Source organism: Vipera ursinii (genome assembly GCF_947247035.1).
Source record: "Vipera ursinii genome assembly, chromosome: 1".
Classification (NCBI taxonomy): domain Eukaryota; kingdom Metazoa; phylum Chordata; class Lepidosauria; order Squamata; family Viperidae; genus Vipera; species Vipera ursinii.
In genome coordinates this window covers 228,933,924-228,958,726 of record NC_139512.1, presented here as the reverse complement: position 1 = coordinate 228,958,726, position 24,803 = coordinate 228,933,924, and the positions used below count along the sequence as shown (strand labels likewise).

Here is a 24,803-nt window from a genome sequence, read left to right as displayed (position 1 = left end):
TATGCTGCAAGGAATGTGGAAAAAGCGTGGCCTGGTCTGGCCTTGCCTTTCTTTGGATTTTATCCTAGAATACAGGAAGGCTCAGTAAAATAAGTGTCTTACTCACATTTGAAGTATAATGCACGGATAATACTGCTTTTTAAAAGAGAAGCTGTAAAAAAAAATATCCCATGCCATTAAATGCCAGTGGTATTATTTTTTTGTGTGTTCTTCAAGCTGCAGATAAAGGGCACTTGGGTAATAGTCTGTCTTAACCCTACTAGCCTTACGACGATAGATTAGAAATGTTGTCTTGTCTCAGGACTTATTCTGACTGAAAAGGAATTCAAGATCTCATAATAATCATCTATTGTGTTGTGCATTATAAGCATCTCTTCTTCTCCCGAGTTCCTTTCTGTCCAGTAGTAAGAAAATACTCCAAAAGAGGCTCCAAATCCTGCAAGGTGAAACTTGTTTCGGCCAGGTGATTTGTTTCTACAGAATTGAATCTCTACTTTAAGGATTAAAAAATACAGTCTGTCCTGCTTACTTAAATTCTTGCTGAGTATTTTAATAAAGCAGATATTAACCCACAAAATTAAAGTTGCTGGAGCAACGGAAATTTGTTTTCCTGACTCATCAGAAACAAGCAGTAAGATCTGAATAGTATTGTATTGTGAAAGATGTGTATATGTTAAATGGCAGCATGCTCAAGGTACCTACAGATATATGTCTTTCTTTAAGGTTATAGTGATTATTAGTTTGCCCACTTTATTCCAATATTAATGATTTGCAGACTGAAATAGGCTATTATGACTTTTTTAGTTCAGTTGGTGCAACTGTTCAACTCTTTATTTCAGAACTTTTATTTTAGAATGTTGGACTTTGCCGCTCTTTCCTTCTGTTCTCTGTTCTCCCAGTGCTTCATGTGGAAGTCCTGGTGATTCAGTTAAGCACTTGCCTCTTTGACCTTACCAGCAAAGTCTGAAATTACTTGAGTTTTCCCTTTGAATTGGTGCCAACATCTCATGGAAATCACTGTTTCTGCCTTAGGAATTCATGAAGAAACTGGAAGAAAAAAAGATTGAGCTAAGTAAAGCTACAGGTATGGGAGAAGCCATCTTGGCTATTTGCCATCCAGATTCGATCACTACCATTAAGCACTGGATAACCATCATCCGAGCAAGATTTGAAGAGGTCAGTCCAATGCAAGCAGTCCTATGTAGTCACAGTCAATCCTTGACATCCAGCAATTTGCAAGGCCACGTTATGAGGAAATGTTCCAACTGTTGAGAGCAAAATGTTTAACGTATCTGTGCTGTCTTGAGTACTAGATCTTGCTTTAGACTTTTTTTACGGTTATATCAGGAGAAATACAGCAGAACGGAAACTTCTATCCATTTACATTTGGATCAGTTTCTCACTCCACCTAGAAAATGGGATCTGAGCATAAAACATAGCTTTGAAACAGGAATGGACAACCCAAATATTTCCAAATATTGTTGGACTGTAATTGGCACAGGAAGTGCAGTCTGACGTTTAGGGGACTCTGTGGTATTCATCCCTGCTTTAAATGGATGACCCAACAGAAACCAATCATCAGTTCTTTGCAGTAATCAAGTTAAGTAATAGGTGAGCTTGTTTCTTGAACTGTCGATGAAAACTCTTGTCTAAGGCACATGGAAGTTCCATTAAAAGTAATTAAAAGTTATATAGCGATGGCCCGTCTACCTGAAACTTAAGAATTGGCCGTCGCCTCTGTTCCTTCTTACCCTGAAGATTTCTTGCAAGAAGGGAGTGGAAGGCAAAGCCCTTGGGTTAACTCTGTGAACGAAGAACAACAACAATGGGGAAATCATAACGTAAAGCTCTTTGAGCTTTCTGGCCTGGACTGAGAGTATTAATTGGGGTTTTAATTGGATTCTAATTGGGGTTTTTATATTTATTCAAGGTCTAAATGTAATCATTTTAATTGTTTTTAATTTTTGTAATTGTATTGTTTTTTTTAAAAAAAACCTTGTGAACCGCCCTGAGTCCTACAGGAGAAGGGCGGTATATAAGTTTAATAAATAATAACAATAATAATCATAACATATTGCTGCTCCTTCTTTTTAAGGTGGTAGCATGGGCAAAGCAACATCAGCAGAGATTGGCAGGAGCCCTGGCTGCCCTTATTGCTAACCAGGAGTTATTGGAAGCATTATTATCCTGGCTGCAGTGGGCAGAGACAACGCTGACGGAAAAAGATAAAGAAGTCCTTCCTCAGGAGATGGATGATGTCAAGGCACTCATAGCAGAGCATCAGGTAAGAGAACCGTGGCTCTGTCCTAAAGCTCTTTCTCACCCTGGGTGGGAGGAGGTAGCGCTTCGAGCAGGCCAAACATTTACAAAAACTGAAAACCCTACATTGCTCACATGTCTGACCAAAACAAATACATTCCTTAAAAATGTTATGTATCTGTTTGTTGCACATTGTGACTTTTGTGCTTAAAGCAAATAGGCAGCACAAGAGAATAAAAAGAGTTCTTCGAAATGACGTCGGCAAGAAAACACGTTAGTGGAACATGACTTTTAAGCTTTTCTTTTGTTCTTGCAGAGGGCAGACTAGCCAGTATTTCAACAGTGCAGTGGGTTGCTGCCTGAGGGACTAAAAGTCTTGGGAGACAAAACAAAAGTAACCCAGAGTATGTATGTGCTAGGTTAGGGTGCCTTTGTTTCAAACATGACGTTCTGTGCTGCGTCTGGAAACGGAGAGCATGTCTTTCCTTCATTTCAAAAAAAGAAGGGAAAGGGAAATAGTTTTAGCAGAGGATAAGCAGCGTTTCTTCTCTTCTCTGTAGCCTGCCCCCAAGGTCTGCAGAAAGTTTCTTTTAAACAAGTCAGACCTCCAAAGGAGATTGTGAGGCCTGGGAACTAAAAGAAGAAACAGAAGGACTGTTTGGTAAATAGAACTGACTCATGCAAACATTAGGTTTGTCCTAAAAAAAAATCTTTTCGTAATACGAGTTTGTCTCTGTTGGACAAAACCTAGTTTTCTGTCCATTTAGGTGATAGTACAAGTATTTTATTTTCATATGAATTAGAAAGATGATGGCTTCGTTGTCTTCCTCATCCACTCACAGCGAGATCAATGCATCCTGTTACACTTCTGGTGTTAGAAAGTTTGCAGTACAGGTAGTCCTTGATTTATGACCACAGTTGAGGCCAGAAATTTTGTTGCTAGGTGAAAAATTTGCTAAGTCAGTTTTGCCCCGTTTTACGAGTTTTCTTGCTACATTTGTTAAGTGAATCACTGCAGCTGTTAAATGAATAACCTGGGTTGTTAAGTGAATCTGGCTTCCCCATTGGCTTTGCTTGTCAGAAGGTTGCAAAAGTTGATCACAGGACCCCGGGGCACTGCAACCGTCATAAATATGAACCCTTGTCAAGCGTCTGAATGTAAATCACATGGCCATGGGGATGCTGCAACAGTCGTAAGTGTGAAAAATTGGTCATGAGTTCCTCTTCCCAGGCTCTTTGTAACATTGAACCATCACTAAACAAACTGTTGTAAGTCAGGGACTACCTGTATTGATACAGACCTTAAAGTAAATACTGAAAAAGTCATATGTGATGCAGATGCATTATGTACGTCTGATAGGCCCCATAGACTTCTGCACCAAAGCTGCTGTTTCGCTGAGTATTTTTCAGGCTATTTTGATGCAATGTTAGTCAAAGTAATTGCCGTTTAATTGCAGACATTCATGGAAGAAATGACCAGAAAACAGCCCGATGTGGATAAAGTTACAAAGACACATAAAAGAAAAGCAGCTGAAACTAGCCCAATCCAATCTCATATTCCTGTATTGGATAAGGGAAGAGGAGGAAGTAAGTAATGCTCTATTGTGAGGCATGGAGAGTATCATATTTCAACATTACTTGGCTATTTATAGATTGCAGCAGTAATTCACCCTTGTTTTTATTGCCTAGAGTTGTTCTAAGCTCTCTTTTTTTTCTCATTTAAAGAATGAGAATAAACTAGGAGTTGGTAACTTGTACTCCTGTGGCCCATTGTAATAATAATAATAATAATAATAATAATAATAATAATAATAATAATAATAATAATAATAATAATAATAATAATAATAATAATAATAATAAAGTTGGAAGGGACCTTGGAGGTCATCTAGTCCAACCCCCTGCTCAGGCAGGAAACCTTGTACCATTTCAGGCAAATGGCTGTCCAGTCTCTTCTTAAAAGCCTCCAGTGTTGGAGCATTCACCACCTCTGGAGGCACTGACTCCTGCCATCTGGGTTTATAGCTGCCCTCCATAAACAGAACCGAGTATTATTTGCAACCAAACAAGCCTATGAGTCATATTATCTTTCTTCTAAATTGCTTTGAAAGGTGTACTTTTGATGCACAGTTTTATGATGCATATGCAATTGTCTTTAACAGGAAAACGTTCTCCAGTCCCGAGCATATACCCTTCAGGGGCTCCGACCCAAATTGAGACGAAGAATCCACGGATTAACCTCTTGCTCAGCAAATGGCAACAAGTCTGGCTCCTGGCCCTGGAGAGACGAAGGAAACTTAATGATGCCTTAGACCGATTAGAAGAAGTTAGTAACAGTAGTTAAAATAACCACCCCAGGGCCTTAAATGAAGTTCTGTTTCATGCATGAGTGGTAGTGGCATTCCTCTTGGGCAGGGGGAACCAACCATTAGTCACCTCTGACACTCAGAAGGTATGTGGTTAGCCCTTGATCGTCAGTGCAGTTTCTCTTCTGAATGTTTGGAGAGAAAGTATGTGGCCGTACAATGAGTACCCAGCACACTCCATGGAAGGACAGGGCACCCAATATGCTTCTGTCATGCACCAACAGGAAGGACATGACAAGTGGCACATGTGACAGAGAAAATGTGTATGGATCAGCATTGCCCCTAGACGAGATGGGTGGCACACAAAATAATGATCGATCGATTGATTGAATGAATGTTTGTGTGCCACCGAATCATTTTCCATTCCCAGCAATCAAATAAGGTTTTACATCAAAAATAGGAACCAAAGGAACTGTAGAGTTACGCATTGGTTTGTCAAATGGTAAAACTGGAAGGCAAGCACCAGTAGTCTCTTCAAAAGATGGTTTCCCACTCTGTTAGTCAAAATTTAAAGTTATTTTTGTATTAGGAGTATTCATGTTGAATGCTAACCATCTTTTTAATAACCGGAAATAATTTTAAACCTTATTTTCAAATGACTGATGAAGTTAGCTTCTGCATATTCTTCGTGCTGAGTGGATATATAGCTTGGGAACCATATTGTAAATATCGTTGAACTGCAGTTTGAAGGAGTCTTCCGGCTCATATACCTTGGCCAAGGCAGCTGAGAATCCAAGATCAGAGACCTAGGCAAGGAAATAGAAAGGACTAGCTTGATTTTTCACATTAATTTGATTTTTCACATTGCTGAGGAAAGCAAGGTTCAGTTCTGTCCCAAATCTTAGCATCGTGGATATTGGGTACCGTAAGCAATTCATCTCTTCAATCATTTTCATGATATATTTTTTTCCAGCTGAGGGAATTTGCCAATTTCGATTTTGATATTTGGCGGAAGAAGTACATGCGATGGATGAACCACAAGAAATCTCGAGTAATGGACTTCTTTAGGAGGATAGATAAAGATCAGGATGGAAAGATAACAAGACAGGAATTTATTGATGGGATTCTCTCTTCAAGTAAGTTTGAAAACGAACCATTATTCTCAAGGAGGGTCCCCCCAAGATCCTTTCAGGGATCTGTGAAGTGAAAGTTATTTACCAGCCATGGAAGATATTTGCAAAAAATTAAAACAATGTCACTGTTCTCATTTTTGTGAAAACTATTTGATGTTAATATATAATAGGCTCAATATTGTTATAACGATTCAACAAATGTTTTACGAATGCATCCGTTTAATATTTAATGTTGATAAATATAACCCATATATACAAAAGGTCTTTTGACCTTATCCATAATTTTTTAAAATGATAAGAAATACTGAGCCGGAAGATTGCTCAACTCTTGTTCCATTCATTCATAGAGTAGATGGCCATCTTTGCCAGATCCTCTCATTTCGGCCTTCCCATGTCAAGCAGAGGAGTAGACTAGAAAGCCCTGCAAATTTTTTTTTAATTCTGTGATTCTAGAAGTAATCTCTTTCTAAAACTTTGTAATTCTAATGTTCAGTATCATTTTCTTTTCCATAGAATTTCCTACGAGTCGCCTGGAAATGAGTGCAGTAGCAGATATTTTTGACAGAGATGGCGATGGCTATATTGACTATTATGAATTTGTAGCAGCACTTCATCCAAACAAGGATGCATACAAACCTCTGACAGATGCAGACAAAATTGAAGATGAGGTATTATTCTTCTATTCACCTCTTATTATGAGTATTGTCCATTAGAATTCCATAAAGTTTGTCATACTCTACAATTTACCAATGATACAGAATGGCTGAAAAATCTAATACAGTATTTCTGGTTATCATATTGACAGGTGACAAGGCAAGTAGCAAAATGTAAATGTGCAAAGCGGTTCCAGGTGGAGCAGATTGGTGAAAATAAATACAGAGTAAGTCTAAAAAATACATTCATGTCATCTATTGATTGATACCTAGCTACTCTGAAAAGAACCTGAAGATTTGAGTTATTAAACTAAATTTAGACAGCATGAATTCTGTGAATTTAGTATTAAAAACCTATTACAACCTTACTAACACAATAATAATCACAACATAGACAAAGTAATAGAAAATGAAGAAGCTCTAATGTAATATTTATATGGATATTATGCGACCAATGTTTAGGATCTTTTATTGGACTATTCATTAATATTTAAATGGTATTCTTTCCAACATGCTTAGAATTCAAAGATATTTGAATAATATATCTCACTATCATCCTGTTTTCATAAAAAAGGATATGTCCCAGTTTTATTAGTTAGGAAATGTGTTGGGCATTTTTTTGGGGGGGAGGGGGATTTAAATAGATACGAAGGAAGTCTTTGTCAAAGGGTAGAAGAAATTTGATCAAAGATGATGCAAGGAAGCCACAGATAACTTAGAATTCCATTCTCCATCGTTTACAGTCCAAACATTTGATGTTACCTGTACGTATGAAAAGTACATATTATATTTAGCTATTTGGAATATGTGTGCCCTTTCATAGTGTGTTCTAGAGTCATGTAGAACATTTCCTGTTAAACTAATTGTGTTTTTTCCCATTTTCCATCTCTTGTCAGTTCTTCCTGGGAAGTCAGGTATAAACAGTGGAATGTACATGGAGTTTCTAGTACTCTTTTAATACATTATCATTTCAGCTTGCAGTGATTTGTCCTCCCACTTCCTTTCACCCTGAGCTAATTCCTTGTTTGCTCAGCTTTGGTGCCTTAACAGGTGTCTTTACACTGAGAATTGTCTCTTTGCCTGTCGCTGCCTCATAATTAAGATTACTTTAAGGGAACCAGATAATAGTGCAAAATGCTCTTCAGGTGCAAATGCCTTCAGCTACTGTCTCTGTAATTTGCACTTGAAAACTGTAGTTAAGATTGTGCTATGATTGCTATATGGAATGGCTTTTAGGTTTCCATGCTGCATCCTACTGTGAGGTAATTTCCATCACACTTTTTTTTTTAGGGAAAAGCCAGGGTACTCAGAAGCAAAGCATTAGCATGCAACCAAGCCCCCTTCAGACTGTATCAATCAAAAAAGGGAATTTGGTTTATTTTGTCCAATATACCCTTGTTTCTCTGCTTACTATTAGCTTTTTTTTAGCATAGCAGTGTTATATCATTCAAAACAAGAAAAGAAAGAAAAAAAACATTTGGGAGTGAGCTGGTTTCATTTGGTGGAAAGTGGCCCCAGATTTCAGCCAGGATATAATGAATGAACATGGACTCCACTAAGTTTGATGCCAGAGGCAGAGAATCTTCAATTCTTTTTAAAAGCCCATCTTCCTGTGGTTCTTTTTATACAGTTATATGTATTAAAAAGGAATTTGTATACATAAGGATAATACAATATTATTGTTATGAAACTATGGTTTTAATAATGGACATCGCTTAGGTTTTTTTTTTTAATATAAAGCAGTATTAATAAAATTCTGGGATAGGATTTCCTATCTCCTCCTAACCTAACGGAGCTCACTCAGTATTTGAGGACAATCAGGCACATTCTGAGTTGAATCTGTGCTTAGACCGTTACTATGATGAGCATTAAATGAAGGGTATTGTCGGATATGCTGTCTTGAAGGTTTAATAGAAATGATACAATATAAGACAGTGTGAAGCAAATCAAACTGTTGAAGGAACTGATGCTTCTGGAGAGAAAGGCAGGTAAAAGAAACAATAGCTGGGCATTCTTATCAAAGGAGAGGAGTTCTCTTGTGTGCAATCCCAGATTACCTAAGCGAAATATAGTAGACTTACTTGCCCATTTTGTTTTGTTTTGTTTACATTTTTGAAAGGCATGATCAGGAACATTAAGCATCTAGATACAGGTCTGTAATAATGTTGATATTTTAGCCACTCCAGATAATTATGACAGGTTGTGTTTATTATAAGGATTTTGGAAAAACGCAACAAGAGTAAAGGGTAACGAACCCTGCAAACAGAGGAGACTCCTCAAACAACTTCCTAGGTTTTATTGGTTGGAAAGAAAATTAAATTGTGTCTGGTCCCTCTTGATTTACTGCTAGAGCTTCTGGACAATGAAACATGAATATTACAGCTTGGAACCAAGGTAGACTGCTCCAAAAAAAAAAAAAATCTAGGAAGCAGGAAGGGGATAGTCTTCCCTGATTCATCTATATGTGATCATGACTTCCCACTCTGCTTTAGGAAAATAACTACAGTCAGCATTTGGATGAAGTTGTGGCTGTAGGAGGGCCTGGGTGAATGTCTCATGTTACAGCTCCAATTTCTCCGGCTAATTCTTCCCAGAAGTATTTAAGCAAAGTCCATTTTCCAAAGGGCTCGTATGAAAAGCAGTTGCTGCAGCATAAAACCTTATAAGAAGAAAGGAAAAAGTCTTCATTGCTATGTTTATTTCCATAATTTCACACAGTGCACATTCCAAACTGGTATTTTGCATACTTCTAAAATAACGTTTTGTTCCTGGCATAGTGATCTTTATCTGATTTACTATTACTTGGTTCCTAAGAAGTAATATGCTCCCCCCCCCCCCCGTTTGCTTAAGCTGTATCTCAAGTTACATTAAAAGGTAAGCTCGGTTGTATGATTTAGCAATGAAAGATTTACCAGACAAACAACGTTTGCTTGAATTTTGAAAGAGAATGTTTGGCCTCTTATTCCAGTTGGACCTTTGGGGATTCGTGCCCTCACGAAAGCTCAGGCATTCAATATTAGAGAAGTTCTGAATTTCTTCTCATGGCAGAAACTTAACGGCAAAATGATTTGCAGCACAAGCCACAAGGATAGATCATACAGAAAGTTTTTTTTTAATTAGGCAGAAATTGGGATGGAAGTGTTTAAACTTAGTGAACTTCATTATTAATTTAATGAAAAGTTAACTAGTTGTGGCTTCCTGAACTTTTTCTTCTTGGTCTTGTCTGTCCTCTCACCTAGTTCTTGCAACGATCAGGAATGCAAATATGCTGCAGAGCAAAATGAGGGGAGAGAATAACAATCAGAGGAAATAGAATGGGAAGTATGTTCTTCCTCTAGTAGGGAGCTTAAAAGTACAGTACAAATCTCTAGATTGGAACAGCCTTTGACTTTACAATGCTCATTCAGTGTTCCCATAACATAGGGGTCTGCACCTGGCCATTATGATCCCAAAATGACAAAACAGTGTCCTTTTGCCTATTGGCCCAATACAAATAATTCTGCATTGGTTTCATGTCATGAGGTGCTCCCGCAGCTCTTTTTTCTTCATTTTCCTTTCCTGATGTGCTGTAATAAATAAAACGGAAGCCTTGGATTCTCTGTTGAGACTCAACTAGGAGACTATTAAGATTTTGAATAACAAATTCAGCTAAGTTGGCTACCTGCCATGTTCCAGATCTGCTAACCATTGTTTCCTTGTTTGGACATGATAAGAAATTGTTCCTTATTACAGCAGACCAAGAAAAAAAAAGGAGCTGAGTAAAAACTAGACTCAAACAATAGATAAAACTTCTATATATGCTTAAGCATAAAGTAGTAAGTTTCATGATTACTTAAATCAGGGATGAAGAAAAAATATTTTTATTTTATTTTAATATTATTATACCTAAGCCCACTTCTCTAAATAAATGTTTGAATTCATATGGAATTACACATTAGAGGTTTCAAACCTTTGATTTGGAGAACTAACGCTGATTGAATTAAATCTCCAAATCGAGTATTTGACTCGGAAGGTTTATACAAAAGCTGTTTCTTCAGAATTGATTTGGACAATCAAAGCATCAAATGAGTTCAGCTCTCAGAACTGATGATTCAGTTCTGACCAAGCTGATTTACATATTCCTGTTACATATGCTTACTTGAATTGAATTGTATTGTTGTAGTCCTAACACTTCTGCAGTCCATCAGTCTGGAGAGGTTTTCATTTTGATCTTTGAGGACAACCAACTCCTGCCTTCATGGTTTTTTTTAATTTCTTTGCTTGGTTGTCTGCTTAGTTTACATTAACACTAACAGGTGGGCAAGACCAGTAGCAAAACTATTAACGCTTTTGTGGTTGCTGTATGAAAAAGGAAGCTTTCAAGTAGATACAGTCACTGAGGAATGGTAGATATGTAACGGGTTTTATTGAACCTTTAACAATTTAAAAAAAAAAAGAATAGAAAGATAGATTAAATACAATTATCTGAAATAGTAGCAGGACATATGATCAGAACATAGCAGTGCAAATAGTAGGTAGGAGAAGAGAGAAATCATAAGCTGTTTACCTCCCAGTTATGAGAAAATCTACAAAAGAAGAAAAGGTAACTGAATCGTACCATGCAATACATTAGCTATACAAAGGGGAAGGCTTTCCTGAAAGCAAGAAAGTGAATGGAGCTTCATGTCATGAGTAAAATTACTTTTCTTCTTTCCCAGGACAAAACATTTTGAGTTTTCTCCATTTTATTTTTAATTATTTCTGTCAGGAAAGCTCAGGGAGAGTTTTTGTAACAAAGGACCAAGTTGTATGATGTAAGAATATTATATTTCCCTTAGTATTTTTTTCTCCTTTGAAAGAAATATAAGAAACAATTACATGATTTTTTTGCAAATTTTGTGTAAAATGAAACCAGCATTTGATCTTTGTGTTCCGCTTCTACCTGACTCTACCCCAATCTCATTGCTAGCTTGTGGGTTAATGCATTCAATCTGACAACAGCTTTGATCATCTTATGCTTAATGAAAATATCTTGGGTAATAATTCTACTAATGATTTAAAGCAATCTATCTGTGGCTAATTTTCACCTGCTTAGCCTGGAGAAACATTGCCGTTTAGAATATATAGGAAAGCTTTAGCTTATTTTCCTTCCTTCGGCACAGTTTGGTGATTCCCAGCAGCTTCGTCTCGTCCGTATCCTGCGGAGCACCGTTATGGTTCGTGTTGGAGGTGGTTGGATGGCCCTAGATGAGTTCTTGGTGAAAAATGATCCCTGCAGAGGTATGTAATAAAAATAGCTTGGACGTCACACTCGCTACTTGTGTCTTAATTCGATAGCGTCATTCAATCCTAATTCACTTATAAAGCTATACTTTTACACATATTAATATGTAAAAGCACTGCATACCGAACAGTCTGGGGCAGAGGTGAGCAGACAAATGGTCTTCAAATGTTTTGGATTTCTATGTCTGCAAGGCAGATAACATGGATAATGCCAGGTAGAGGGTGGGTATGGCATTCTAGGATAATCGTGGAACCCTCCTTTTGGCTAAGATACCACCACTTATGTGCTCACAAGCTACAGGTGGTCCTTGACTTACAAACATTCATTCAGGGACTGTTCAGACTTACAGTGGCGCTCAGAAAGGTGACTTTCGAGCAGTTCTTGCATTTACAACTGTTATAACATCCCCACGGACACGTGATCAAAAGCTGGGCACTTGTGAACCGGCACATATTTATGAAAGTTGCAATAACCGCCATTTGTGATCTTCCCACCTGGCTTAAAGATAAAGGTAAAGGTTCCCCCGCACATGCGTGCTAGTCATTTCCGACTCTAGGTGCCGGTGCTCATCTCCGTTTCAAAGCCGAAGAGCCAGCGCTTGTCCGAGGACGTCTCCGTGGTCATGTGGCCAGCATGACTAGATGCCAAAGGCGCACGGAACGCTGTTACCTTCCCACCATAGTGGTCCCTATTTTTCTACTTGCATTTTTAGGTGCTTTCGAACTGCTAGGTTGGCAGAAGCTGGGACGAGTAACAGGCGCTCACTCTGTTACGCGGCACTCAGGATTCGACCCGCCAAACTGCCGACCTTCTGATCGACAAGCTCAGTGTCCTAACCCACTGAGCCACCTGGCTTACAACAATCAAAATCAGTGGGGAAAACTGGGTTTCCTTAATGACCGTATGATTCACCTAACAACGGCATGATTTGCTTTAACATCCACGACAGAAAGATCCATAAAATCAGGCATGACTCACCAACTTCCTTGCTTTAGCAGTGGTCGTTAATTGAGGACTACCCGTACTGAAGATATACCTTCAGTCAGGGCTTTTTTTGTCATAGAATGCTCAGAACGGCATTCCGGCACCTTTTTTTTTTTTTTTTTGCAAAAAAAAACAAAAACAACTGCCTCTATTGGCTTTGGAAAGCCTATTGCAATCTTGGCTCTTTTTTATGACCCGTGGACTTCAACTCCCAGAAATCCTCAGCCAGCCACGCTGAGGGGAAAGAGAGAGGTTTCCAAGCTGAGCCATGCTGGCTCAGGAATTCTGGGAGTTGAAGTCCTTGAGTCATAAAAGAGCCAGGTTTGCCTACCCTGCACTAGACGACATTAAAATTATTTACAAGGTTACTTCTTTAGGAACTAAACTTTTAGAATCTAAAACAGCTAATGCAAAAAAGCCAACAGAAATGAACCTCACATTTTTCATCTGCTCCTGTCTTTTGGAGGGTAAAATTAGATAACAAAATAATCTATTTCCTATGTTAACATCTCTTCAATGAAATCAATAAATCAATAAGGAAAGAAATAAACATTTTTCTCAATGTAATATGTCTAATTTAGCTGATGCTAGAAAAAATAGTATCTTTTGTAAATACTCTTGAAAACTTTTGAATCTATAACCATCTATTACAATAAACCACTTTAAATTAAACAATTCTTAAGAATGAATGCGCCCGCCAAGATAGGAGTTCCGGCACCTTTTTTTTTTTTAGAAAAAAAGCCCTGCCTTCAGTAAAGAAAGAAAGCTGTTACTCTACTTTATATATTATTTCCCCTTTTCTCCTTTCTAAGAATCTAATTTGACTTTAGAGCTGGGAGGAGCAGAGTTTATTTTTCTGAATTCTCACAATAAGCAGAAGAGGAATAAAAGACCTCACATTTCTGGACGGCACTAAAATGGGATGATGATAGTACTAAGATGGGGTATTAGAGTCCTTACCTCCTTGATAGAGACAAGAATTTTCAGCACTTGTTTGGCCTTTTGTTGTCACTATTCTCAGTTGGACTTTTACAGGTAACATTTCTTTTTCCCAGGCTTTACCTCCTTAGCTTGACAAGGAAAATGGGAATGTCCATAAGCAATTGTAGCTAGATTGTAGCTATGTTATTCTCTACTGAGAATGTGAATTACCATTGCATGTATTTTCTGTTCCACGAATTGCAAATCAATTTGACGTATTTTGGCCAGTGCCACAACACAAGCAGTGTTTTATTCCCAAATCGGTTCATGTTGTTCTATACAAGCTGTGATCTCTAACCTGGAGCCTGACTTGCCAATTAGCGTATTATTGCCCATATGGAACATGCTAAGAACATCAGGACTTAAAACTTATTTTACAACATTAATGGATCGTCCTCAGATTACAAAATGAGTCTTCATCTCTATTTACAAACCACTCTCTCCTGCCAAAACTTAACATTTCTGTGTACACATCCTCCTTTTTTTTCCAGCAGAAAGAAAAGACAGGGTGGAGGGAACAAGATAGACTCAGAATAAGGGCAAGGGATTGTTGCGTGGGGAAAGGAAGAAGAAAGAAAGGAGGAAGTAGACATTTGGTGAGGTGGCAGGAAGAAATGACCAGAAAGGCAAAAGAGAGACTATAGTAAGTTGTTTCAAAGGGGTTAAACCAGGGGTCCTCAAACTTGGCCACTTTAAGACTTGTGGACTTCATCTCTCAGAATTCCCCAGCCAGCATGCTGAATTAGCAGCTGCTACTACTATCCAAATTAGCAGCTACTACTCAGCTGCGATCAAACCGGTCAGTCCTAGAGGAGATCAACCCTGACTGCTCTTTAGAAGGCCAGATCCTGAAGCTAAAACTCAAATACTTTGGCCACCTAATGAGGAGGAAGGACTCACTGGAGAAGAGCCTAATGCTGGGAAAGATTGAGGGCAATAGAAGAAGGGGACGACAGAGAATGAGGTGGCTGGATGGAGTCACTGAAGCAGTAGGCGTGAGCTTAAATGGACTCCAGAAGATGGTAGAGGACAGGAAAGCCTGGAGGAACATTGTCCATAGGGTCGCGATGGGTCGGACACGACTTCGCAACTAACAACAACAACAACTCAGCTGCTACTACTATCCAAATTAGCAGCTACTACTCAGCTGCTACTACTATCCAAATTAGCAGCTACTACTCAGGCTAACAAAGGCATTCTAGTTTTTGAAGCAGCTGGCAGCTTCTACAAATAGGGGTTGAATAAGGAGACACTATGCTCATTTTTTTGGACTGAACACTGATATTTTGTAACACAACCAGATTTTCTTCATTTTTCCATACAATTCAAGAGAGGGATTCCTATTGTACTGTGTTTTGTGTTGTCGTAAGCAAGCTTCACCTTGCAAGAATAAAAATTCTTTTAAATACCAGTGTATAGAAGTATGGAAAGTTTTGAATGTTTTTTTGTTTTGTGGTTCGCTGAAATAAATTTCAATATCCCTGAATAGGAATCTAAAATTGATTTTTTTAATTTTCCAAAAAGAGTTTTGCAAAGTTATGATGAGGTATTTCATCCACAATAGTCCAGACTAGCCAAGCATGATCTAGTTAACTGAAGAGACTCGAGTTCAAGTCTATCCTCAGCCACAGAAACTCCCTGGGTGACTTTAGGCCAGCCACTCTCAACCCATTCATACTCATAGGGTTGCTGTTGCAGAAAAAAGTGCTTTGGGGAGGGAGTGCTTTGTAAGGCAATTGGAACTCCTGGAGAAAAGATTGAAAATAAATTAACAAATAAATAACTGAAATTTATTTCCAAACAGAATAGAATTTTTAAGACTTAAGGAGGAGAGGAACAAGATTTCAATCTTCTGAAAGTCTATAATAAAAACAACAAAACACAGCCCTGTGTTTAGAAAGATAAAATGTGAATAGTAGTGATGATTTAAATACTGTGTGATATTTTGTCTTCTTTTTCAGGTTGGCATGGTTTGTCCCATTCCTTTTTTGTTGTTGTTGTTACATTTCTTCATTTTGACAGAGAAGTGTTGTTTTTGTTTTTTATGACAGATGGCATTGGAAGTATTTGCTCTTGAAATCATTCTAGGAGTCTTTATTATTTCCTGGGAGGCTTGATCTTGGTTAGGAAGAGCTAGCAAAAAGTTGCATCAGATTCTCTTTCTTGCTCTTCAGCTTTGAGTCTCTTGCATATCTGCTGTGATTGATTCTTCTCCTGCTAACAATTTTCTTTTTAATATGACCCATGTCCTGTGTCATTTTTTCTAGTTCATCATCATGGGAGTAAAATGTTACGTTCGGAATCAAACTCTTCAATTACCACTCAGCCTACTATAGGTGGGCAAATCCCTCTCTTTGTCTCTCCTGTTCTTATTTTCTTTTCAATTTTCTTCTCGCTCTGCTTCAATATATATCAAAATCTGTTTTAACCAAATGCTTCACGTATTACAGTCTTTAGCTTAACCCTTGCTGCATTGGGCTGGTGCTTGAGAGCTTGCCTCTAAATTTAAATAATGACTTTGAGAAAGTGTCTCAAAAGCCATTGCTGCTAACCCAGAGAGGCATCAAACACTAAACATGTTTACGTGTCTGATCCTTGTGCGCTGTTCTTTCATATTATAACAGCATTCTGTTGGTATTTAACATCCAAACCCTTCCTTAGAGTTTGGGAGTGTCTATTTGCGTTGCATGTTGCCAAACTGTATGATTTCTAGTTTAGAATTAATACGGTTTATCCTTTGCTCTCTCTCTCTTGTCTGCTTATCATAGCCAACATCTGTTTCTGAATCACCCAAGAAGCAGTAGCATTAGTTGAGTGGGTCCTCAGGTTGTGTCTGTGCCTCAATAACCAAATAGCATGTTGAGCCATTCCATTATCATGCTGATTTATGTTGACCGTGGTTCATCTTTGCTGGCCTAGAACTTTAGATGCGCACATTTTACCAGTGAACACTTTTCAAACACATTACTAATGTGTTTGACTTGTTTGGCTTATTTGTTGAGACTTGGCAAGGCAATGGTGTGGAAGAGGAATGGGAGGCAAATGATCAGATTCCTAATTTATCGTTTTTACTCACTGTAGCAAAAGGAAGGACAAACATGGAGCTCCGAGAGAAGTTCATGTTAGCAGATGGGCCTTCCCAAAGTATGGCTGCCTTCCGATCAAGAGGACGTAGATCACGGCCCTCTTCAAGGGGCGCTTCTCCCAACAGATCCATGTCTGTATCCAATCAACCTGCCCAAGGAACTCCAGTTTCAGCTCTTGCTGCTAGTACACCCAAGGTACAGTTTGAGTAATCTTTGATGGACTTGATATACATTACAACAATCTTTAATGTTACTTAATAGGACTGAGCCCAACCAACAGCAGTTAAAAGCAGTAAAGCTGCCCTAAAACCAATAGGGAGATTTTAGTTATTTTTTTCTTCCAAAGACACTAACCACGTTTTTTGTTGTTTCCTCCTCTCCCCTGCCTTACAATACGCAGCGGTCATGCAAGACTGGGAAAAAACATGTAAGCCAATTAGACCACAGAACCAAGTTGTTCAAGGAGAAAAACATTGACCCCCCTCCCTCCCCACCACCACCACCACCACTGCATTTTAGAAAACACACATAATCCTTTTTTTCATACAGAATGCTTGTCATCACTTGGTCCTGCTCGGTTTTGATGTTTTGTTTTGGACTTTTACTGTGAAATTCCTTCTTCATAACCTGACTGTTCCATTTCATGACATTGTTTTCCAACAACTGTTCTTCATATTGTGATTTGCCATTGTTTCACACAGACACCCCATCTTTTAACACGCAACTATGGTAAACCATGGTTGATAAACAGCAAAACGTCATCTCCTTGTAAGCCATCAGAGTGCTCTGAATATCAAGTATCATCCACAGAGGTACAGTAATGGACAGATTTTTTTTTAGTCTAACCACATTTCCTTCACTAAAACTATCCTGTTAGCTAACAGTAATTTCCATTCCTTATCAACTGTGCTGCACCTTCCATATTAATGCGCTCGTATTTGTTTTCACTCTTCTGTCCATCAATTTTATATTTTTCTCTTTTTTAAACTTGTAAATTAATCAATTGTTTGAAGTTTGTTTGACTCTTCTTTGGGCCTTGTTGAGCATGTAGTCCTTGTCAGAATGATAAATCTATTTTATACAAATGAAATTTATAGATCTCTAAAAATTTATAGATTTCTATAAATCTCTATATAAAATCTTTGTTAACAGACACACACAAATAACATATCTTCATTCCTATGTTGACAGTAAGTTAAATATAATTTTATTTGATTATATCATTGATATAAAGACTAATTGGCCCTTATTCATAAATTAGCTTGCAGTCTAATGTTATTTTGCTCATTGTTTAGTTATGGTTTTCATGTAATTTAACCTATCCGACACTTAGGTTTAAGTCAGGAAGTTTATTAAATTAAAAAATGCCTGGTAAAATCTATTAACAATATAATTTGCAAAACTCTAAAATGTGCAGTGATAAATTTAAATTTGAGGTGTTTTAGCCTCAAATCTTGCATATACTTAACTGGCCTCCGGCTATCCTTCCTCAACCTGACACTCTCCTGATGAGCTGGAAATTAACTCGCATCCTCTTTCTGCTGAATGCACATTACAGGATTTATAATCATTACGTGGCACCAATTTGGGAGATTATTGTTAGTGTGTCACTCCAGAAAAAAGGATTTGCCTTCAGGGTAATGTTTCAATTCCCAGGAGCTCTTGCTATAACACTAAGTGAATTGGAGTGGCATGCCATGAATGGGCACATGGGATACAAAGAGTCCTTGTTCGTACAACATGAAATTTTCCATCTCAGTTGTATCATTCCAAAGGGGAACAAGAATGGGGAGGAAATCTACAATTCCCCGTTTTTTGCTCTGATAGTGATGAGTGGGAACTTAATGAGTGGCTGTTCATCTGCCAACAGTTCTTGATTTACCAATAGGCATGTTGAAGAAGGATCTCATTTTGGCACTTTAGTGACTGAAATGTGTTAGGGATTTAAATAATTACGTACTTCAAATTAGGTAGAATATATTACTTTAAACCATTTAATTTCTACTAAATAGAATATCATACAATAATCATATTTCTGTATACAGTATTACAGCAATTAGAACAGAAAAAATACCAGATTACTTCTGCTACTTAAGTATAAAACTATATGGAGTATGAATTATTGTCAGTTTTTAAATGCAGGCGGTGTCGTTGACTTTTAGCAACCGTTCAAAATTACAGTGGCTCTGAAATAAGTGACTTTCAACCACTCCTCACGCTTGCAACCAGGGCAACATCCCCATGGTTCACATGCTAAACATTCAGTCACTTGGCAACCGGCATGCACTCACAGCAGTTGCAGCATCACAGCATCATTTGCGATCGCCATTTGTGACCTTCCCAGCTGGCTTCTGCCAAGTAAAGTCAGTGGGAGAAGCCGGCTTGTCAGCCACATGATTGATTCACTTAACTGCAGTGATTCACTTAGCAACTCTGGCGAATCACTACTTGAAAATTCTGGTCCCAACTATGGTCATAAATTGAGGAATACCTGTATTCCATTCTATTTAGTCCTGTTCTTAGCCAATAGCTAACTATAACAAAAAACTTACTTCGGCAGATTGAACTCTTTGGAAAGCTTTTATTGGCAAATATTACCACTATTACTGACAAACTAAGTTGAATTTTGTACTCAGGACAGAAGAGGGATGCTGCAAAAATTAAGAATTCTAAACATTGGTGAAATTGAGCATTCAATTGTGACATTGTTACATCGAAAAGTATTTACATCACCTTCAATATTGTTATGTTCACGTCACATTAAGCCATAATACTTTGGAATACAAATGAACAAAATACAGTACATCCTTCTATCAACTGGAGTGTTTAAATAAACCATGGAAGAAATTTCCGTGATTTATTTAGCCTGGGGTCCATATTAGGAAGTCTGGCTTCTATTTATTCCTTCACTAAAAGACAAGAAGGTTCCTTTGAATTCCATCAATTTAGGCATCTTGCTTCTTGATGCTGAACATTAAGAAGAGAGTTTATGAAATCACGGTCCAACACTTTTTATACATAGACAGTAAGAATGTTGTACATAGTTCACCTTCTTTTCGGTCTCCAAGCAGAAAGACACAGTTGGTACATTATGTCATGACCCCGTGTACAAGGTTTTGCACCACCACCAACAGCAGCAGCAGCGTGTTGGAGGGGATGGGGATTTCAATTTTTACAGTCTTTTGAGTTACACTGGCCAGAACATAATATGATGCCTGCTGGTGGACAGTGGAACTATTTTTCCTCCATAAAAAATAACATTTCAGATTATTTTAATTACTGTTCATGGACAGTATCTGCAGCCTAATCATTTTTAGAGTAAACCCATTAATATCAATGCAACTTTTAAGTCATTCACAATTAATCAGGTCCCACTGATTTCAATATATATAAGTCTTGATCCAATGAAATGTATTGGCGTTTTTGTAGATGTTAATTAAATACGTTCACTAGAAATAAATCTGAAAGGTGCTATGTTTATCCATATTTATTAGTACAGGTAGTCCTCGACTTAACAACCATTCGTTTAGAGACCATTCAAAGTTACATCGTGACTGAAAACGGGTAACCCATGGCTGTTTTCACACTTAGGACCAGTGCCGTATCCCCAGGGTCACGTGATTCTCCGGTCTTTGGGCCACATGCAGGACATACACATTATCAAGGGGCTACTCCATGTAAAGAAGTGGGCCCAGGTTGTAAAGGCTCAGAGGGTTTCTCTGAAGGACTTTTGAAACCTCCAGTCTTCCATCTTACGGGCTCAGTTACGCAGCTATATGGTGGTTTGTGACAGGAAAAAAAACAAACCACAGCTGCACCATAAACAATAATATACATAAATACACTATGAGCTTTCAAGGGCTGTAATCCACTTCTCTGAAATCTGATCCTAAATTGGTAACTATATACAATATATATCTTGACATGTAAGGTTTATTTGTTCAGATACCATATGCTGTATAATGTCCAGTATACATATATGCTGTAGTCCCATCAGTGTATACAGTACCTTGCTACACTGCGCAGACAACAACAGACAAGTCTCTACCTCAAGAAGGCAGCCATAAATACAGTCTCTGTTTGTTTTTCCTGTTGACCTGCTTTTAAACTATCCGGTCAATTTCGGGCAAAGCATTTTTCTTGTGATCTGGTAGAGTTCCAAGTTCAGCCCTGTTCAATGCCCATGCTTCACTCGGTACTCTTATATCCCACAGGGAACGCCAATACAAGGGAGTAAACTTAGACTTCCAGGATACCTTTCTGGGAAAGTTTTTCATTCTGGAGAAAAGAATGGCCTAATTTCAACAGCAGCCACAAGAGCCCGAGCACACTTTGCAGGTGAGTATTGGATTTGCTGGGATGGGCCACGCGCATCCTTGTGGACATCCCACTTGCAGAAGTTGAAAGTATCTGTCTCTCCTTAGCCTTCAGTCTGTAACTCAGTCTCTCTTTATTTTCAACCACTATATAAATCTTCTTATAATCAAGACCTGTCTTTTCAGCCTGGAATGCTAGGAAGCGGTAGAAGGAGCCAGTTGCCTTTACCTTGAGTCAGGTTTCAAGTATGTGAGAAGGCCCTCCTTCAGAGGCAGCCTCCGTTTGCTCTCTGTTCCACTAACCGTGGATGTCTTTCATTTTGTCTTGCAGAAACTAGAAAAACACCAAGCAGGCCTGGAAGTCGTGCTGGAAGTAAAGCCGGGAGTAGAGCAAGCAGCCGCCGGGGCAGCGATGCCTCTGACTTCGACATTTCAGAAATCCAGTCCGTGTGCTCAGACCTGTCAGAAACTGTTCATACCCCGATCAGACCCACACCCCGACCGAATTCTCGGTCCGCCTCGGGAAAGCTTTCCAAAATTCCAACTCCCCAAAAACGTTTGCCGGTCAGCAAATTAGACAAGTCCTCCAAGAGATAATGCAGTTGGCTCCTCAAAAGTATTTTCTTTTCTCCTGTGCGTTAACTATTTAAGTTTCTAAGATGTAAATTATCCTGTAGAAATTATTGTGAAATATGACGAGAGTTGGATTTTTAATTTTGCAGATGGCCTTATTTGTGTATCAGTCTTGTTATTTTATGTGTATAGATTTTGTCGACTTTTCTTTTGTTTATGCCATATTTTATGTGAATAGGAGAACATTTTTTAATGTAAACTAACAGTTGTTTGCAGTAACATATAGAGAAGTCACTAAAAGCTGTTACCGCTAACTCTTTGCATCATACATCCGCCTGGCCTGTTGCTTCAACATTTACAGTAAAGGATACCTCAGAACCTGATCTTCATACAAATGACAAAAACCTAAATAATATATTTTGAACTAACAACATGGACGTTAATGACATGTGACCGAAACTTAAACAACAATGTGAAGACAACAGTTCTTTTTTGCCATTATATCAATTAAGCAATTTCTTTCAGTAAATTCATAAAGATTGCAATATAGTCCCATGGTTTTCAGTGTGCTGTTGCTTTAAAAGACGGCAGAAACAATCTTGGTTCCGGGGTGGGGTTTAACACTAGCATTAGAACGTCAGCATAACCTGCATTCATTGTAATGTGAGGTTTTCTTTTGCTTGAGTGGATGATAGCTTTGTATCATTGGACTCATTTTATATCAAAGCAGTTTTGCTTGCAGAAAGAAAAAAAAATCTACAAAATAAATCTTGTCCCCTTCTCTTTATTGCTGTGGTTTTCCTTTCATCCCAGGGAAAGAGATATTCTTCATCATGCTTGCCTTGTGTCTGCTCTGAAAAATGCAAGCCGTTTCTTCAAGACAAAAGCTGCCTACTTGTTTTATATTTAAAGGCATCCTGCCTCAAAAAAATAACAACCCCCCCCAAAAAAAAACCATCAATATTATTTGTTTCTCATCTGAGATCCTGGCCCTCTCCGTTTCTTTCTGTTTTATCTGCAAATACAAGTTTCTCCATTTCTTTAAAGTTCCTGATGTTTCACATACTATTGTATCCAGCTGTTCACGTAGTGCTTTTACAGTTATTCTTTACTATTTGTGGAAAGGCTCTTGATCAAGAGACACCTCTGCTAACAAAAAGATATTCTGTATGCTTTCAGATGTCTTTGTACCAGAATGCTGGAAAGCAGCCAATACAAGACTGGTTTTTAAAAAGGACTTGAGTGTAGGAGGTGTAATCTGAAAAAACGGCAGGCTGATCAACTTAAGGTCTATGCCAAATAAATTATCCAAAGCCAAACTTTAGTTGAAGCATCAAGCCATAGCTTTAGCAAAATTTTAAGTTTTCTCACTTTAAACCTACATTGGGAGTGCCAGGGGTTATAAGTGATGTTTTATTTCTACGGTGTGGTGCCTTTTGATGAAATTCCTTATTGGAGTCACTGAATAAAAAAGGCTTGTCTCATGGATTGGTAAAAGAACATAAAATAGAAAATAGGATAAATGGCTGGCGTATATTATGAAAGAATGAAAGCCACTGTTCTACAATGGGACAGTATTGTTTCAACTGCCTGGAAGATGAGAGATGACCAGGTTTGCAATTGACTCCAAAATTATCAACAGGTTTACAATGCAAAAAAGTTCAAAATGTAACTAAGGAGCCTGGGGAAGCAGTGTTAAGGTAATGAATGTAAGTTTAGCATAAGCAGGACTGAAATGATGTACATTGGTGCAAAAATTGCTACCTTATTAACAGACAACTTGTAGGATTTAGGCTGGAAGTTGACCAATGTTCAGAAGTAGCCCAGCTGAAAGATTGGTGAGGTAGGGGAGGAATGCAGGGTGAGGGAGGTTACATTCAGAAAATTGCTAGGTTCTGCCAGGTCATCATCCGCTTTACCAACCTGCCAGCCAGTCTGTTTTAGGACACAGCTTGATTAGTCTTCCAAAAGATTGGTAAATGGATTATTACTCTTCCTGTCACTTAGCTAGAAAATGGAACTAGCACAACTCTCTTAACGGTTTCACCCCAGCTCCCAAATATCCAAATTGGTAAGTATAGCAGAAAAATTATTTCCCTGTTTACATTGTCTATTAGACCTCGGATTTTTTTTAGCCTCTTGAAAGATCATTGAAACATATACAGTGGTACCTAGGTACTCAATTGTTTTGAAACTCATCAAATTTGGTACTTGAACACATTTTGACAAGAAAATGTTGTCCTGATACTTGTCATTTTTCTGGTACTCAACGCGCAAGCTAGAACTGGTGTTAGTTTCCTCATGCTATTCCTTATGGGAAAAATTTGATACTTATCATCTTTGGTACTCATCGCATCTCCCAGAACCAATTAACCAGTGCCAAAGTACCACTGTATTTAATAATAGGTGTGTTTTTCCAGAAGATCAATGTATATGCTGTTCTGCAAGCAGGTACAGGTAGTCCTTAGCTTACAACCACAACTGAGTCCAAAATTTCTGTTGCTAAGCAAAACAGTTAAGTGAGTTGTGCCCCATGTTAGGACCTTTTTTGCTACACTTGTTAAGTGAGTCATGGGATTGTTAAATGAATCTGTCTTCCTTCGTTGCCAGTCAGAAGCTGCTGGGAAAGTTTACAAATGATGATCACATGACTTTGGGACAGTGCAACTGTTGTAAATACATGCCAGTTGCCAAGCACCCAAATTTTGATTATGTGGCCATGGGGATGCTGCAATGGTTGTAAGTGGAAAAACCGGTCACAAGTCACTTTTTTCGGTTATGTGGTAACTTTGAACCGTCCCTGAGCAAATGGTTGTAAGTCAAGGACTATCTGTTTTTTAAGGGGATGCCACAAACTCCACAAACAATTGGAGCCTCTTTTAAAAAAATGGATCAACCTGCAGTCTGGCAGGGAATACTACTTGCTAGGAGAACAGCAGAAATGACATGAGGTTGACCGCCTCTGTAAGAAAGCTGAGCCTCTCATTGCATCAGCCAGGCTGCTCTGCAAATAAACAGGAAGGCAAGCTGGGTGCTGCTGAACCTTGAAGGTGAGTGAGGAGCAGGCTGAGCCCTATTAAGTCCCTGGGTTGGGCAGAGGAGAAGCAGATTGAGGCCTACAGCAGGGGTCCCCAAACCCCAGTCCATGGACCAGTACCGGGCCACGGCATGCCAGCAACCTGTCCACACCAACAAGCAAAGACCCATCCATGGGATGCAGGCAGCACACAAAACCACGCACACTCCAGT

At 38.5% G+C, this 24,803-nt stretch overlaps 1 protein-coding gene across 1 annotated transcript in view; it reads left to right on the top strand.

Annotated features, from left to right (window-relative positions):
• Window positions 1-22,335, top strand: part of DST (dystonin) — a gene marked incomplete at its 5' end in the record, with an annotated part of 334,605 nt that extends 312,270 nt beyond the window's left edge. The window contains 14 exons of the mRNA XM_083349122.1: window positions 1,033-1,176; window positions 2,096-2,284; window positions 3,717-3,846; window positions 4,422-4,585; window positions 5,539-5,701; window positions 6,212-6,366; window positions 6,504-6,578; window positions 7,248-7,265; window positions 11,493-11,610; window positions 15,847-15,915; window positions 16,661-16,860; window positions 17,367-17,477; window positions 20,880-21,003; window positions 21,313-22,335. Of these exons, the coding sequence (XP_083205248.1) occupies window positions 1,033-1,176; window positions 2,096-2,284; window positions 3,717-3,846; window positions 4,422-4,585; window positions 5,539-5,701; window positions 6,212-6,366; window positions 6,504-6,578; window positions 7,248-7,265; window positions 11,493-11,610; window positions 15,847-15,915; window positions 16,661-16,860; window positions 17,367-17,477; window positions 20,880-21,003; window positions 21,313-21,578 (1,926 nt within the window). The 3' untranslated portion in view covers window positions 21,579-22,335. The remainder of the gene's footprint in view (window positions 1-1,032; window positions 1,177-2,095; window positions 2,285-3,716; window positions 3,847-4,421; window positions 4,586-5,538; window positions 5,702-6,211; window positions 6,367-6,503; window positions 6,579-7,247; window positions 7,266-11,492; window positions 11,611-15,846; window positions 15,916-16,660; window positions 16,861-17,366; window positions 17,478-20,879; window positions 21,004-21,312) is intronic.
• Window positions 22,336-24,803: the final 2,468 nt, after the last annotated feature.